We start from the raw sequence: 18,014 nt of genomic DNA, 5'->3' as shown, positions 1-18,014 counted from the left end.
TTTTCTTTTCCGTTATTGTTCCCATTTGTTAATCAAATCGAAATAGCATTTTAAGTCTAGCTCATCTTTCTTTATCCTATTTAGTAATTACCGAATGTAAGTATGCTAATCAAATAGCATTAGCTGATGGGATGTAAAACTATATAATAGGAAATTTATAATACTTATCTGTGAAATGTTGTATGCAAACAATTCATAACGCCTTCTAAAAATATAACTAAAGAAACGTTCATGGTATATGTGTAATGCGCGTGCTACATTAGAAGGTAATTTTTTTACAAAAATATATTCGTGTGTTTATTAAAAAAAAGCGTAAACAATTTTCTGATAACAACTTAAAATTCATTTTAAAAATAAAAATGTGACGTTCCTGGGTATTAGTGAAAGAGATCTAAGGAGAATTTCATGCTTTCCACAGGCTATACCTGCATTAAATTTACAAAGGGCAAATAACAGAAGTGAAGATGATGCACTTATAAAAATGACTTTTCATCATAAGTTTCCTTTAATCCTTAGTTTTCTCTTTAATAAATGTATAAAACACATGTATAACTAAGAGTTACGAATTTATGAAAAAATATAATACGCATACGTTTTAAAATTGCGCTAACAAATTATATGCTATACGACATAAAAAAAAAAATATAGTGTTTTCCTCACGCTAATTCTAAAATAAGAATAATATTTATCACTAATTTGATGAAAATTGCTATAGAATGTTATTCCTTGCATTATTAGAACATTTTTTAATTTCCTTAATCAGAAGAATAGCAGTTTGCATTAAATGTTCCACTGCATATGACAATTCTCAACGTGCATAATAAACGCATTTAATGCACTAAACGGAGAAAATGATAACATGTATTATTATGAACATTCGAAAACATAATAAAAACAATTTTTATTATTCTAATGAACTTAGAAATGTTTATATTTTAAACGATACACCTTTCGTTCAGGAAATCACTTGTAATAAACACTTCACTAAAGGTTTTATACATCCTTATCAAAGTTTCTACGCTTTTTTTCCTTCAAAAGGCGAATATAATGAAAATGTAATTACATAACGGCTTTTAACAGTCGAAATTACATTTTATTGTTAACTGCGTTCCTGTGTTACCTATTAATATTCATAATAGCTTTGTTAATGCGCATGTTTGATGATCCTTTTACTCATTAAAAAAATTTATAAATAAGAGGAAGCTAATACCATTAAACCACATCATACATACAGGTAATAATTTTTAATAACAATAGATACAACATTAAACGAGCTAATTTTACGTTGAAGGTTGTACTCCGGAATGAATTAATTATTATTCTTATAAAAATTTCGTAATTTATTTTAAACATCTTTTCACATTGTAGTAATGCACAAATCTTTATAACTATTTTTCATCTTAGGAACAAATATTCATATTTCTTCTAAAAATATACAAAAGTTCTCATAATATATAATGATTCGGTTAAAATGGCATTACTACTCACAAGCTATCATCATTTTTTCAATTATTAACTAAAAAGTGGGATCTCCTAACACTTAGCTTGGATCCCACATACACTCCCCCAAATAAAAATTTAAACATTTAACATATACGTACTGCGCACATTCCAATGCTCCTTTAAAATAAAATGTCTACGGTGACATAATTCATATATCAATTTTACCTATTTTGCACTATTACACTATATATATAATATATACTCTCAACCCTTTTGTTTGACATCTTACCAATTTGTGGCAACATAATTACCTCATTCCCACATTCTACAAGTTTAAAAGGATCTAAACAAAAATCATCATTAAGTGTGAAAAATAATTTATTCTAAGAATGTAAACTCAAAATATATTTCCGTTAATCTGTCTAATTAAACGCAATCCTGAAAATAAACCTGGATCTGTAGAAACGCATTTTTCATTCAATTTTCTTCATGTTACATAGATATTTAATATAGTTCATCTGTTCTGCGCACTTCCATGGTTATTTATGCAGTATGAATATGTTTAATTAGTCTCCTCATTCGTAAATGAATAACGGCAGAAGAATTATCGCTACACCTAACATAGGTAGAAAGCAGGAGTGCTAATTGCACATCTGAACCTCATCTATTGATGCACAAAAAAGTGAGTTTTAATAATCATTTTGAGACACTTTTTTATTTATGTAAGGTAATACTCCCTAAAAGGAGTCCATTCGCAGCACTCACGAAGAGCAAAATATAAATCGATTTTATTGAATTTTCCAAATGTTATTAAATATCCAAGAGGATTTGCTATTATACTTAAGTAGGTTATTACATGTTAATCACAAATTATATTTATTCAGAAAAAAGGTGACATTTTGATCCATAGTAAAAATGTTCAAACCGATGTAACATTCTAAGAAAAAATTTTATGCGCAAAATAATGCACTCATGTGAATTTTACTTTTTCAAAAGGGAAATATACTTTTTTGGACCATAAGTAAATTTTTTTTAGTAAATTCAGATACAAATTAACGTTTATTTTTTTCCTTCATGAGATGTTACTTTTGAATTACCTTAAAGTTACTCTTTTTCCGATCATAAAAATAATTCTTCTTACATTTTTCCGCTGCACATTTGCATAAATTATCAATTCGCGCGATGTAACATTATGTGCAAGTTTAAAAAATTACATATAGAGCATAAAATAATTACATTTTTAAATATATATTCGTTCTTACATTAAATGTGAATTTTTTTTCCGAGTGCGTAAAATGAACAAATATGGAAATGTAAAAATTTGAACCAAATGAAATTTCCATGTAGTTTCGGGGTACCGCTAACTGTTAAATCTAGAGCACTTAACACAATATTATGCAAAACGTTTTACCCTTAAGTGAAATTGCGACCCCCTCACATTTTACAGTTAAATAAATACAATTCGTATTACATATTATATATTTCATAATGCTTAATGCATTACGCAAAATTATACCATAATCATCGGAAAAAAAAATGCACCGAATTTAGCCACACCGTTTGCACTACTCCATTTGCATAACGCAATATTAATCATTTTTATTTCAATAAAAGTAATACTTCTAATAGTACTTCAATTACATTCAAAATGATCATTCGTGTACTTCTATCACTTCTCCATTTATGATGGTAATGCTAAATCTGCTATTTGTGAACACTTTTATGCACTATGCTTATTAATTCGAGCATATTACATTTTAATTTATCGGACCCCGAATCAGCTGATATTTTCCACATTTAATACACAGCAGAATAAAAATTTCCACCAAAATGGCAACATAATTTTTTAACAACACTGTGTACGTTTTTTTTTCCTTTATTTAAGAAATTTTGCCGATTTATAGGCAAATATATTTTTAACGCTGACAAATGATCCATTTTATACAATCAAAATTATCGTGTAATGTTCGAAGTGCTACATGTACCATGTACTTCCCAAATGCTGATGGAAATAATTAACTGTATAAAACGTTCACAAAGTCTTTTTCAATAGAAAAATGTTTGCTATTTTTAATGAACCGTAGAGTGTTCAAATTAACTATTAAAAAAATTATTTTAATTAGAAAAAGTTAATACACTTTTTCGTTTGCGCTTTATGCGAACTGCACAGGATATTTCTTCAGTTTTAAATTGACTCTGATATACACATGCCTACTTTTTAAAATAATGATTTTCCGCAATTACATTTCTATGCTTCATCTAGAATGTTTACATATTGCCCGATATAATTTTTGAAGGAACTTTTTTCATTTTACCCCACTGAAGATTTCTTACATATATCGTAATTTTTCATGCCATGATATAAACGTGGAGTAGACCCTATGTAATAAGGGGCATTCCTTGCGATTATAATTCCTTCATGGCATAAACTACACTTCATCCAGACGAGGTATTCTAAAAAGCGATATAACTGTTTTTTCCATTTGCGGGAAACCACGGCATTCCTATTTCTCTTAATAATTGCATTTTTCGTAATATCATTACAAGACTCAAAGGGGTGGTGTTATTTTCGGCATGCTGCTTATTACCTTTTACTATCTCACATAACCCATAGGTTAAATAATCACAGTAACGGTTTTACTTTGCATGATACTAAGTGAACTAATAACGTAGATCAAAGTTCTAATGTTCATTATGTCAATCTCAAGGAATAAAAACATATAATGCGTCTGCGCTAACACCTCCTAAATAGTCCTTTTACAGACATTTTAATTGTTTGCATTTTATAACCATACATGGTAGTTAATATTTTATTAATTTTAGATAAATGCACACCGTTCCGAAAAAAGCCCCAAAAAATAAAAAGGTAAAGATAATTTTCTCTCCCCAAAGGGATTAAAATTCTCTTTAAGGGCAATAAAATATTTACATGAAGGTGCATAACATATATTATAATGAAAAATGTAAATGTGTTATATCCTATCTACTTTTTAGAGAAAAATCCTTCAATGTAACAAAGTAGCATATACATATTAAATCGTAATGTAACTGCTACCACGTTTAGGTTAATAAAAACTACGTTGCTTCAAAAGTTACATTGTGTGGCAAAAAAGGGGGTCCTTTTATTACCCCGTTCATTTTATCTAATCGAAATGCGAAATACTGTACTGTTGCACATTACAACGGAAAGCACATTCAACGTATGCATCTTTTTTTTTTTAACACATTGCCCCAACCTAGACGAGCAAAAATTTATTCAAAAAATGGGGATATTAAATAATGCACAATAATCAAAAAAGTAACCCCATTTTTTCTTTCCTGTTGTATACCAACAAAGGGATAGACTCAATTTTGAAAAAAAGCGTTATTTGCATAGTGAAGATAAGGTAAATAGAATGAGTAAAACACATTATAAAAACGTTTGCTACTTTTGTTATATATAAACTCATAAATCAGAAGTGATACTTTTATACTGTTCGTTCCATTCGGTACATTTATGGCCCTTCATTTCTCAACTATTTCAAAGAAATTATACCAAATGGTAATATTTGTATATACGAAGAGCGGAGAAAATATTTCAAATATTTACTTAAAGATGTGCTTTTTCAAAACATTTTTTTCGTCTGATTGACTATTTAGTGCGACATTTATCTTATCGCTTTTACCGTAAGATAATAAAAATGTTAATGAATAGTATATATTAACAAGGAGTACTTATATGATGACAATGAAAAAATAATAATAATTGCTGTTTTATGCTTTTATTTTTTACTTCTTATGGTATTTATCTTTTATATATGCGGAAACTACATTATCATATATTTTTTTATTGGGTTTTTTTTTTTCTTTATTTTGTTATTAAAGACTAAATTAGACATTATGTGAATGTCAAAAAAATTTATGAAGGCCTCATTCGATTATAATTTTTCGTAATTATAATTTATATACTTTTTTTTATCAATTTAGGAGAAATTAAAAATATATAAAGTTCTCTTAGTATATATAATTGGACCAAATAAATTTTCGTTGTCCATATTTTGCAACATTCCTTTGTGGTTAAGATTTATTCTGTCTTGTGCTATTTATTACAACTAATTTAGAGACGTTTATGCAAAAATAATATATTATATATGTACTTACGTACAACTTTTTTGGCTCATAATTTAATAAAAAAAAAGCATATTTTTCATTTTTATGTAATATCTAAATTATTATTTTCTTCGATAAAATAACCCGTATTAAATTCTTAAATTTATGAATCAAGTTCAACTGCTTAATTATGTATATTTTTTTCACTATGTTATTATATTTATTTTTACTTTGCTGCAATATTTTTTATGAATTCTTGTCTTTCTTTTTGATATATTCCTTTTTAATTTCGTATAAGCCATTTATCTGAAAAAAAATATATAATAAAAAATCATTTTTCAGATATGTTTAATTTTGTCGCATTAAAATTAAAGAAGCGTTTATTTTAATTTAGTACTTTATTAAATTGTACCGTGGTATGTTCATTTATTTTTTACGAATAGCACGATCGATTACTATTTTTTTTGTACGAACTGCCGGTCCTTATATATTATCTAAAATTATGCATTTTGTGATTTTTATATTTTGCGTTATTATATGTAACTTCCACACTTTATAATACATTTTTATACGTAATAATTTTATCCTTATAAAAATTCGTATATTAATAAATACTACATAAATGTTTGTGGTTACTAAAAAAATTATAACAAAGATCGAGCCAAAATAGAACTAAATCTTGAAATTATGCTTTTATATGTTTTGGCATATCACATAAATAGATCGATATATGATAAAAAAATGTAATGCTATTTTCTTAAAACTTAAATAATTAATCACGTGTTTGTTTGTATAATTTGTATAACTTTAAATTATACAATTTTTTCTATTCCACAATTAAGAATATAGTATGGATACTTTTGGATCAAAATGTGTACCCTAGCATTTTTTATTAATACGTAAATTTATTACGAAATTTTTAATATTCGAATTATCTTTAATATAAAATAAAATATTTATCATATAACAAATATATTTCCCTCTTTAAACTGTAGAAATCCCTAGACGATAATTTGCCTTCATCAGAATTCGATAAACAATTTAGACAATCTATAAACTTAGACACATTGGAAAATGCTGCTTTATATAAAGAAAACAAAGTTAATATTGTAAATTGGTTACAGAATTTTACCACACAATTTTCACATTATTATAACAAAGAATCTGTAAAATGGCATAAAAATATTCATGGTAAACGATGTAGAGATTTAAATTATTATGTAGATTATATAATAGATTTAATAAGCGAGTTAGAATTTAAGGGTAACCGTGGAAAAAGGGTTAAAGCATCGAAAACGGAAATTGATACTGTAAAACAATCTATGAAATCATTATTTAAACATTCTGATAAATTTAAATGTGATAGAGAGGAGGAGGATTATGTAAAGCGAATACCCATAAAAAAGGATTTAGATGATTTCTGTGAAAATAGGGATTACTTATATGGATATTTAGATAATAGTAATAAAGATTGTGATCGATTAACAACATATGTGAAAGAAAAATATGATTTTTTTTTTAATGAGAACACATGCATTTTGGATCCTAATAATGGAAATGAAAAGCCTTTAAAGATTAATGATAATTGTACATTGTATGACATTCCTAAAACATTTTCTTATGGCCATTGCAGCAATGATGAAATGCCACATAGAATCAAATCTATACCGCACTGTCCAGCGGCGGAAACATTTACTTTTGGCAAATTTCTACAATACATAAGTGACTATATGCAGTATATTCCTGGTATATCATTTATCCAAGATAATTTACTCTACGTTGGAATAGGAGTTGGAGGTGCTTTAACACTTTTCTTTGTGATATATAAGGTATAACATTATGCTCAGCTTTTTAAGCATACAAGTACAGATGTGCTAGACACGTTTTATGATACCTCTTTGTTGTCACTACATGACGTGTACGTAAAGACATTTAATATACGTTTATCTATCTTTTGCACAACAGTTCAGTCCCCTTGGATATTTTTACCGGAGGAGGAAAAAAAAGAACCAGGAAATAAATGATATGATGCATGGTTATACAGCCCCGTTAGGAAACAATCTATTCTATGGCATGCCCCCAACAATGCAAAACATGCCGCATGGTATGCTTCCACCAATGCAAAACGTGCCGTATCGTATGCCTACACCAATGCAAAACGTGCCGTATCGTATGCCTACACCAATGCAAAACATGCAATATCGCATGCCTTTACCAATGCAAAACATGCCATCTCGTATGCTTCCACCAACCCAAAACATGCAATATCGTATGGCTTACCAAGCAGAATAAAATATAGTAGAAGGCGCTGATGTGGGGGAACTACAACTCCGTTTATCCGCACTATAATGCGTAGTAAGCGATTTTGCCTGAAGTGCTCACCATGAGGTTACCAATTAAAAAATAAACGTAATAATAGTTTATTACTGTTGGTTAACCAAATGGGATGTAACCACTCAGAAATTTACGTTCATCATGGGAAGCAAAACAGATCGATATGCATTTGTTTATAATGCTCATATATACTAGTGAAAACATATGCCCCTAAAAGGTCATTATGACTATGCTTGCGCACATCACACATTTATCAATTGTTCACCTTGTTGTTCTTGTTACCTTTTTTTTTCGTGCTATTTGAGCGTGCACAAATGGGTTTATCATCCCTGTTGTGTTTGATTTATAAAATGTTTTTACTTTTTCTGAGAAAAAATATTTTATTAAAAATTTTTCTTTGACAAAAACTTTGCGCAGTTTACGTCATATGGAAAAATATATATATATATATATATATAATAAAATATTTTACGAATCAATTCTAACATTTCACCGCCAAGGTGTTGTAGGAATCTAAGCAAGCACAACTCTTTTCCCCTAATGATGCGTCGTCTTGGTGACCGCAACAGCTGCGTAATTATTGAAGCTGCGTCGTTTACTTTTTTTATGCCGCACACGCATAATCCATTTTGCTCATTAAAATAATTTAGCGGGCACAATTTTACGCCCGCCATACGATTAGCATATAATTCATAATATAAATATTTCAAAATTCATAAAGTTTCTTTGTACTTTTTGAGTAATTAAAGTTTTTCCTGGGGTTCCAAGCAGTCACGTTAGAAATGAAAAGTATGCAACCTTAGGGTTGCATAAGGTGATAAACAACTGTGCCAAAACATAGCTACCTATGTATACATATACATACGTACACACATGCATATATGCATCTATGATATGGCGCTTCTAAAGCTTTCATTTTCAAAAACAAAATTAACAATAATAATGCCACGGGTATATTTTAAGCTAAGGCAATACATCAAACAAAATTTTACTCAAAAAAAAACGAAACAAATTTTCATTTTTAGCATGTAAGAGTATTAATTACCGCATTAAGTAAATGGAGTCATATGCAGTGTCAATTCGTGTGTCACGAGTAATGCACAAGCGCAGGTTCTTCGCAAAACGGGCACACGTATACGCATATACACGCGTACATATATATATATATATATATATATATATATATATCATATATATATGCGCTTAACCGTGTGTGTGATGAAAATTCCAGGTGCGGCAATCTCGCACAACATCAAATCACGCATTTGTGCGAAACAAAAAATCGGTGTTCATACCTAGTATGTTACGTCAAATCTTTGAATTTAACTCGAAAAAAATTTTAAATAGAAAAAGAAATAACAAAACATTAAAGTTTCCGCAAAGTTAAAAGGGTACTACTTTTGCTATTGTTCTGTATCGAGGTAGTTCAAAATAGGTAGATATGCCCTACGCTCTACATTGTAAAAATTGAGTACTATTCAGCGTAAGGGGGAGTTGATGGGTAAGGATTATCTTTTTTGCCATTTCGCGTTCTCTATATGGTACATTATATATAGCTTAAAATTTAACAATTTGAGAGACAATTTTCTTTTCTTAACGGGATTAGTAAGTTATGCTTTTTAAGTGAGGTCTTCCATAGTCACTTTTGTCTTTACTTTTTTTGTACAAAATTCCACCCAATATAACAGCGGAAGCTGCCAAAGGTAAAGCAACAACATTACTCGTCGTTAAGAACAACGTTATTATGAGTGGAGATAGTGCAGCTGCGCCAGGAATAGCAAATACCTTTGTAGCTTTCCTATAAGCAGCTTGTTTCATAACTCTTCTCTCTTCCCCATAATATTCCTTATATTTGTCTAAAGCACTCAAGGCATCGAAGATTTTATTTTCACAATAATTATCGGCTTTTTTAAGCACACCCCCAGATCGTCTTTTTCCTTCAAAAAGATATTCATCTTCATGTTCTGGATATAATTCGATATCCATTGATGATATTCTGTATTTTGAACCAGATCTTCTTGCATTCGTAAGATCTATTATATCATCATAATCAGTAGATGCAGGTCGTGATGAACTGGGTTCATCATCGTTTTCATCATCATAGTCTACACTATATCGGGAGTGACTTCGGTCGTCCTTATCGTCGTCAACATCAAATCTGGATAAGCTAAGTACTTCATCATCATCATCATTAGTAGTACTACTTTCCTCTTTTTCACGTCGTGATCTTGATGATGTGCGGTGTTTATGGCTGTGTCGACGTTTATGACGATGGCTATGACTGTGGCGGTGGCGATGGTGCCTATCTTTTACTTCACGTCTTGATTTGTGATCAGAATCATAATCGAATAATTTATCATTATTATCATCATCATCATCGTCGTCATCATAAAAAGAATCTGCAAAAATGGAATCTCGGCTCGATCGGCTTCCTCCTAACAATCGTTGAACTCTTAAACCAAATTCGCCATTGGCAGTCGCATCCTCAACCAATGATGTTCCAAGTTTGTTCTAAAAAAAGGGTAGCAAGACATAGGAAAGCAAGTTAGTTTTTCTTATTTACAAAGATAGATACGTCAATTCGTTTCTGCGCTGATGCAATGGTTCGAAAAATAAAACCATAAAGCGGATTCGAAAGGGAAGAAAGAAAAAAAAAACACGAAATCGTCACATCCATATTTTATCACTCATGTCGCTATTGCCATTTTGTAATTTTTTTCCTACCGAATCGTTGCAAGTCTGATTTGTATACGCCAAAAGGAGGATGGTGGCAACTTTAACGAAAAGGAGAGACCTTACGTTATTTTCTTTCATCGTGCTAATTATTAAGGCTGTCAAAATTTTCTATAATGCTGAATTTGAAAAGAGCGCTATAGTATAATAATAAGTATAAATAATGAAACGTACAAGAAGAATTCGTATTCTCACTTTGATTGGTTCCTTTCTGTATTATTTTCAAACGAACTAAATGTTACATAAAGATATAATAACGAAAAGGAAAAACTACAAAAGAACAAGACCAAAAAAACTATTTTAAAATATTTTTACATAACTTATTTGTAAAAAAATTAAAAACGAAATTAAATAGAACTTACGAAAGAATATTCCAAATATACAAATTTTTCGAACAAAATTTTCAAAATAGATAACTTAATTTTTTCGGTGCTGCATTTTTAAGACATTTTTTAGCATGTAATAATGTTGCCATTTAGGGGGGAAAAAAAAAAAAAATTAATCATTATGAATAACTCCGAAAAATTATTTAACATGGAGAGGGGAATAAAAAGGTAAATGATACATATATCTCTATGCATTAAATCAAAGTAATCACAGAGCTTAATTTTGCGTGCCTTTTTTTAAATAATTACCCCGTCAAAATAATTCTACAGCACGGAGTTATCCATCTAAATGCACTTTTAGCTATAAAATAATAATGACAATAATTGTGATAATAATGACGATAATAATTATGAGAATAATCAGTAGACCATATTATAATACATTTAACAGCAATAATAATAATAATAATTATTATTATAATAATGATAGCAGTAATTATTATAATTACAATAAACCAACAATGCAACATTTGAAAAGAACCTTTTTATGACAACTGGAAACACGTTCCCGCATTAACAACGCAAAAATAGGCTAATGCTTTGCGTATTTTTGTAAACTTGTGGTATAATGCAGTCGCGGAAAAATTTAATAATTTTTTAGTCGCTGCAAATGCAAATAATAATTTATATTTTTAAAAGATATTTAACAAAATATATGGGGTCTTTATTTTGAAATATAATTTACAGAGGTTCCCAAATATGTATTAGTATTATTTCAAATAAAATTTGCTACCAATAAGTTAAAGGCAAATGATTTTACTAAACGACATTTTTCCCTTTTTTTGGCAAAATAATAGCATATTTAACATGTGGTCCGAATAACGCTACCCCAGCGAGGTTGTCCATATGTATTAAAAAAACATGCAGGAAAAGAAAAGGCAATAACCATAATGAAGAAACAAATTTATAATGGTGATTTATCAAAATTTTGGCAATTTTAATATCAATCGGTTGCTTCCCCATCATTCATTGCTTTTTATACGCATATTTATTATATTACTATTTCGGATAAGAAGTGCCTTTTTGTTTACCTTTACCGCATGAAATTTTTGTACATCATCATCATGTAGGTAGTACAATTTTTCATATTTTTTTATTATAAAATTTACTTAGCCTATATAGAAAAAAGGAAATCCAATAAAATTGCTCTAAAAGTACATTTTTACCACTAAATCTGCCACTAACTACGATGACTTAATTCGTAATTTATTAAATTCTTTAATTAAATGGAAGAAATCTGTTTACAATACGAAAATTTATAATGTTATTAATTAAAAAACATAATGCTTCAAATAGTAATGAATAAATTAAGCAAAGAATACCCAAAAAAAAAAAGAAAAAAAAAAAAAATTAAAAAAAAAAGAACAATAAATAAATATAAAATATGAAAAAATAAAAATGGTTTATGCATTTATGTAAACATATATAATAAGCTATAAAGGCATATAATATAATATCTAAATGAGCTGCACTCTTTTGTTAGAATTCACAAAATTTCCATAACTTTTCCTCAAATGAGAACCACCTTTCAAAAAGCATCCCTTTTTAGTGGACTGCTTTTGTCAACTAATAAAATTATCAACATCTTTCAGTCCTAAAAATTAGTCTACAAAAATTTCTCCTAGCATTTTAAAGTTTGCTTCAATTATATGCTTTTTTCATCCTTCCTACCATCATGTTATGCATATTATACATATGCTATACGCTCTGCTGCTAAGTCTTCTGCCTTGTGAGGCTTTGCAGAAAAGAACGTGATGTGTTTAAACGATCGCAATGGACGCGATACTTAGCGGATTATTGTAACAAGTTAACTCGTTTTAGTATTTCTGCTAAATGGTTAATGTTGTCCAGGAATAACAAAATTAACTTTTAATTACATTATTATTGCTCCTGTAAACTTACGCATGGTAATTCTTCGCGCACAAAAGCACTCCTCCTTTCGGTAACATTTCAAATAAAAGAATCTATTTGAGATGTGTTCAATATGATAAAAAAAATTCATCATATGATTTTTTTCCCCTCTTTTAATCAAAAAAAAAAAAAAAGGTACTATTTATATCTTCACACGAAGTGCTAAGTTGAAGATTTATTTACTAAAACAAAAAGCTAACTTATATAATGTTAACTACGAAAAAGAGAAATTCTATTTTGTTGTGTCTCATTTTTGCTGTAGGAACTTTTATACTTATTAATGTATAAAGAAAGAACATCGCAGAAGAGAAATTTTGTATATAATAAACCCTAACTCTCACTTCCACATTTCTTCTGCCTTCTTACATATGGCAAGTATAGTAGACTCAAATGTGTATGCGTCACTGTGCCATCATCAGGTGAGCACAAAATTGTAAAAGTATACAATCGAAAATTTGTAAAATGTACGACTATAGCATCTTCCTCATAGCGCCATTGTAATGGGACCGTTTCTACACAAATAAGATGTGTTACGATTAATGCTTCACCACTTCTCTGCAAAGTTGCTTATCGAAGCTATCTGCTTATCATTAGGCATTTGCAAAACGATCTTGTGCAGTATGTTTTTGCCTTCTACCTATTTACACCTTTCTGTCCCTTTCACAAAATTCACTCTTCTAGCTTTACAGTACTACTAACTCTACCATGAGCTTATCACAAATCGTAGCACACCAACTTGGATAGAACGGGTCCTAAATTATACTTGGCCGAGATAACTCCACGTAACAGAATCATACACGCATAAACTTTCCAATTACGACTACCCGTTGTCTACTTCTAATTAGGAGAGTTACACCAACTCGGTGGCATATTAGTTCTAACCACGGGGCACCTTTTCCCATTTACCCCATAATTTTACCATTGCTTCTTGTTTGAAAGGAACACTTCGGCAATTTCGTAAGTTCCAGACAAACAGGCCGTGGGAGACACTCACTCGGGGTAACACACTCTGACTCACTTGGGGGGAGGGGTCATTCTTTCCCGCTGCAAAGGATATTCCTTTCTCTTACAGTTACAACACACTATCTCTTTGTGAACCACGTGCACGCACTATCCTAATTTGATGTCACGCGACACCCCTCTATGCGCCCACTCTAGCTATCTCACATTGCTACCTTTTAGCCATGCAGAGAATTCTCCGACGAACTCTCCATTTACAAAATGCGCTTCTTCATTCTCAAAGGATAGGTTATATACCATATCTCTATCAAGGAACCATTTGTCATCACCCTTTTTAACATTATTATAGTTATCTTAATTTGAGATGAGAGTGTATATGTGTTGTATATATAATACACACCCCTACCCCCCTCTCTTCTCTCCACTCTTCTCATTTCGCTATTTTTCATATATTTTTTTTAACTCTTAACGTGAAACATTACTTCGGCTTTGCTCTCATAGCGCCAGCTAACACTCGTTTTACTCTCAATTTATACTCGATGTAAGGAAGCGTCATTCGACCTTTGCATTTTCATGTGCACCTATGAATTACTAAGTAATGACTCCATACTTGAGCTTGACTTCAAGTCGCTACTGTTGTCGCTGTCGTCATCGTCATCATCCTCGTCGTCATCAAAATCATCCCTCTTGTTGCGAACAAACTTGTTCTTCACTCGTTTGTGGGTGCGAGAAATCGATTTCCCAATGGGGGTAAACTAAAGAAAAGGAAAACGGTGGGATGGAGTATAAATGATGACGCCCGCTTATTCCACCCTGTAGATGCACACTTTTCACAAAAAAGTGGACATCTCAGCATGGTAAAAAAATTCACACGCTACACACCACACGCACACATTATACATTCATCCGTCCGCTCATCCGTTTGCTCACCTTGTAGAGGACGTACAGAAATAACAGCAGGCCCAGCAGGGAAAGGCCCACCGGTGCGACCAGGCTAAACACGTAAGAGTTGAATCTCTTCACCACGGAAAAGAGCGAAGTAGCCAAGGCATTAATGCCAATTAACATGTTCCCAGACTGGGAGGTATCGCTAATCGCTTCTGCTAAAGCTCTTCCGCCTATCTTTACGACGTTACTTTCGGATGGTCCTGTAATGTCTCTATGCTTCAGAACAGTGCGTGGCTCGATCTTCTCAGCTTCCGTAAACAAATTTATAATATTTTGATAACAATCATTGAATATGGATGCCAATGCAAGACTAACTACAGATAAATTCTCCAACACATTTTTTGGATTATACTTTGGATAATCATCAATGTACTTTGTACAAATGTTTTCTTCTTCCATTGTACATACGTCATTCCATTCATAGTACAAAGGAACCTTAAGTTTAAGGTAGTCAATATATTTCTGACAAGCGTTATTCGTATCTTTGATAGCTGCCGTTTTGATGGTAGAAAAATCTTCAATAAAATCAAACAAATGTTTAACATCTTTTAAATACTTCATATCAACCAGCGTTTTGTCGGGATGACATATATTATCGGCATTGGGGAACTTATCATTATTTATATTTGTCCATGCATTTTGAAGGCCATCAATTATTTTAAAAAAATTTTCATCATTTTCGTTGTTATTCAGATTTTCATACACTTGTTCGTATAGCCAGTAATTCAAATCATAACAATGTTTCTTGCTTAGACTATCTTCGCCACGACTTTCATTTATCTCAGTTAAGTTCCTTTCCAGTTTAAAAAAAACATCTCGAACCCAGGGTGTTTGCTCGTATGATCCTTCTATAGCTTCCCAGTAAACGTTTTCTTGACTTTCTTCATTTTCTTCATGTTCATCATCTTCTTCTTCGATTATATCTTCATTCAATTTATCGTAATATATTTGGGAAGGTAAATCTTTGTACTTCGGATCCTGTGGAAAAAAAACGGCAGACAAAAATGGAATGACAACAGTAATATACACAACGGCATGTTGATAAATTCACACCTTGGCGAAAAAACATCCAGTTAGGTGTGCTCGCCGGGGGAACACCCTTGGGTGTGCAACATGCGAACAAGCACCACTTAACGGAATGATGAAAGAACAGTCCCCGTGACAACTATAATAGCGGTCATGACAAAATCGCGTGCATCACAACAGTGTACATCATAACGATGTGCAATAAAAACGGGACTTACTTTTTCCATTTATGAAGGTTCCTGTAATTTGGACGTTCAATATTTATTTTTAAACTAATAACATTTGCGGCGCATTAACTGCTTATTTCTGATAAACGAAAAATCGCAACTTGTTGAAGCACACTGCACATGGACACTAACTGCCGTTTCAACTGACAGAAACAATCACTGCTGATCAGTTATAATCAATGTAATCACTTGTAATCAATTCTGATCAATTTTATTCACTTTTAATGAATTTTATTCTCTTTTATTCACTTATAATCACTTATAATCACTTGTAAAACAAAGCGTTACAACATAATGCCCATTACTAAACAATCCATCATAAAATGAACGCTAGTTTACCATTACACAACTGCTCCGCTCGACTATATAAAAAAGCGACTCAATATTTATATACACCAAAATGGTAAATAATAAAAATGGCGCTAAAATTATAACTTAAAAATCATTTAATCAAATGTACGTATATATTTATGGGGAAAAATCACAAGGTTCATTTTTAAATGAGGAAAGTTGCAATTATATATGCATAGATAAACCTGTACGAGCTCGCGATTCGTACAAGTTGGTTCGAAGAAAGCATTGCCTAGGCAATTGCGTATATGCGTACAAATAAACATGTATAAATAAACATGTAAATAAACATATATGTTAATATATATATTAACATATATAAACATATATATGCAAAAGTAAGTGTATATCTACAGGTACTGTACTTCGCCCGTTGTATAAACACCTTGCCGGCAAAAACTGTTATTTTTTGGCTAACAGAAGGAGGACGTTCCTTTTGCGCTAAACAAGTCACTCGATTTTTGCGTTAGGTAAAACTAAATATGTACAAACATGTGCTATCGCGTTTGTAGAGTTAAATCGCGCCATTAATCATTAATATAACATCATTTTCAATTTTACATAAAAATAAAAAATTGCGAGCATTCGTAAAAAATTGTCACATTTTTATAAATAGAAAAAATTGCAGAAAGCTAACTTTGGCACTAGATCATGCATGTACGTATATATACATCATATACCATCTATATATTGTACTGCATATATTACTTCGTACATATTGCTTCGTACATATTGCTTTGTATACGCTATATATAAACGTTATACATATGTGCAATATGCTTATACGCAACGGGGGTATTAGTTTGATAGGCTATTTTTTTATCTATTATCAAACCACGCAATAAAAATCTATTCTACTGCCACCCGATTGCACCCTCACAAATGCACGCTGTGGCTTGCCTCCTTGACTCATACCCCCCTATATCGGTATTTGAATATTTCTCTTTTTTAACTCTTACGAGGCTTCGCTTTTACAACGCTCAGCTTAAATTCTGCTATACGCGTACATATATATAATATATATATATGTATATTCGTATATATTTATTCATATAACGTACTTTTTGGCTTTTAAAAACATTAAATGCGATTATTTACTGTATACATGTATTGTACACTGGCAAGCAATTAAAAAAAAAATTGTTCAACCATGTTTTTTAAAATGTAAAAAAAACTCGTACAAACGTATAACGCAAAAAAATATGTACCGCGAGTAATCAAATTGGCGCAGTAATTCAGCAGGTCTGAATCTTTCTACTTAAAGAAAGTAACAGCGCTGTGTATATAAATATATAAATAAATATAATATATATTTATACATATTTGTACATATTTGTACATATTTATACATATACTTGTACATATACTTGTTCATGTTGTGCCATAATTACGACGAGAAAAATCTGCGTTCTCAACGCATTTTGCGTACAACAACGTGCAAAACTAATGCGTAAAGGGAGGCCCCAATTTATTTATAAAGTATATACGTACATAAACACATGTATATATATTTTAACTAATTATATAACTATAATTTTTAAACACCCTATAAACACATAAACCTCTTAAACGCGTATAATGCCGCACTGCAAAGTGTACATATTAC

The 18,014-nt window shown here is 30.8% G+C and overlaps 3 protein-coding genes across 3 annotated transcripts, besides 26 other annotated features; 1 reads left to right on the top strand and 2 right to left on the bottom strand.

Moving 5' to 3' along the window:
- Positions 1–125: 125 nt before the first annotated feature.
- Positions 126–275: a microsatellite.
- A 3-nt stretch (positions 276–278) lies between these two features.
- Positions 279–367: a microsatellite.
- Positions 368–373: 6 nt separating this feature from the next.
- Positions 374–489: a microsatellite.
- Positions 450–469: a microsatellite.
- A 1-nt stretch (position 490) lies between the features above and the next one.
- Positions 491–678: a microsatellite.
- Positions 643–917: a microsatellite.
- Positions 783–951: a microsatellite.
- Positions 935–1,205: a microsatellite.
- Positions 1,191–1,361: a microsatellite.
- A 1,237-nt stretch (positions 1,362–2,598) lies between these two features.
- Positions 2,599–2,634: a microsatellite.
- Positions 2,635–3,584: 950 nt separating this feature from the next.
- Positions 3,585–3,609: a microsatellite.
- An 810-nt stretch (positions 3,610–4,419) lies between these two features.
- Positions 4,420–4,439: a microsatellite.
- Positions 4,440–5,709: 1,270 nt separating this feature from the next.
- Positions 5,710–5,766: a microsatellite.
- Positions 5,767–5,862: 96 nt separating this feature from the next.
- Positions 5,863–5,882: a microsatellite.
- A 500-nt stretch (positions 5,883–6,382) lies between these two features.
- PVX_113220 (hypothetical protein, conserved) lies at positions 6,383–7,367 on the top strand (the record flags this gene model as incomplete). The annotated part of the gene is made up of 2 exons (XM_001615986.1): positions 6,383–6,406; positions 6,528–7,367. The coding sequence occupies 2 exons, from the start codon at positions 6,383–6,385 to the stop codon at positions 7,365–7,367; spliced, it is 864 nt and encodes a 287-aa protein (XP_001616036.1).
- Positions 6,753–6,786: a microsatellite.
- Positions 6,906–6,946: a microsatellite.
- A 1,380-nt stretch (positions 7,368–8,747) lies between the features above and the next one.
- Positions 8,748–8,826: a microsatellite.
- A 642-nt stretch (positions 8,827–9,468) lies between these two features.
- PVX_113225 (hypothetical protein) lies at positions 9,469–10,680 on the bottom strand (the record flags this gene model as incomplete). The annotated part of the gene is made up of 2 exons (XM_001615987.1): positions 9,469–10,377; positions 10,591–10,680. 2 exons carry the CDS (start codon positions 10,678–10,680, stop codon positions 9,469–9,471), a joined length of 999 nt encoding a protein of 332 aa, XP_001616037.1.
- Positions 9,699–9,724: a microsatellite.
- Positions 10,608–10,637: a microsatellite.
- A 649-nt stretch (positions 10,681–11,329) lies between the features above and the next one.
- Positions 11,330–11,363: a microsatellite.
- Positions 11,364–11,777: 414 nt separating this feature from the next.
- Positions 11,778–11,816: a microsatellite.
- Positions 11,817–14,054: 2,238 nt separating this feature from the next.
- PVX_113230 (variable surface protein Vir14-related) lies at positions 14,055–16,057 on the bottom strand (the record flags this gene model as incomplete). The annotated part of the gene is made up of 4 exons (XM_001615988.1): positions 14,055–14,209; positions 14,449–14,611; positions 14,787–15,782; positions 16,049–16,057. The coding sequence occupies 4 exons, from the start codon at positions 16,055–16,057 to the stop codon at positions 14,055–14,057; spliced, it is 1,323 nt and encodes a 440-aa protein (XP_001616038.1).
- Positions 14,731–14,777: a microsatellite.
- Positions 14,975–14,996: a microsatellite.
- Positions 15,038–15,068: a microsatellite.
- A 679-nt stretch (positions 16,058–16,736) lies between the features above and the next one.
- Positions 16,737–16,766: a microsatellite.
- An 893-nt stretch (positions 16,767–17,659) lies between these two features.
- Positions 17,660–17,685: a microsatellite.
- The last annotated feature ends 329 nt before the right edge of the window (positions 17,686–18,014 follow it).

This window comes from Plasmodium vivax, chromosome 11, assembly GCF_000002415.2.
Source record: "Plasmodium vivax chromosome 11, whole genome shotgun sequence".
NCBI lineage: Eukaryota > Apicomplexa > Aconoidasida > Haemosporida > Plasmodiidae > Plasmodium > Plasmodium vivax.
Note: the sequence above shows the minus strand (reverse complement) of the source record. Positions and strands in the feature narration are given on the sequence as shown.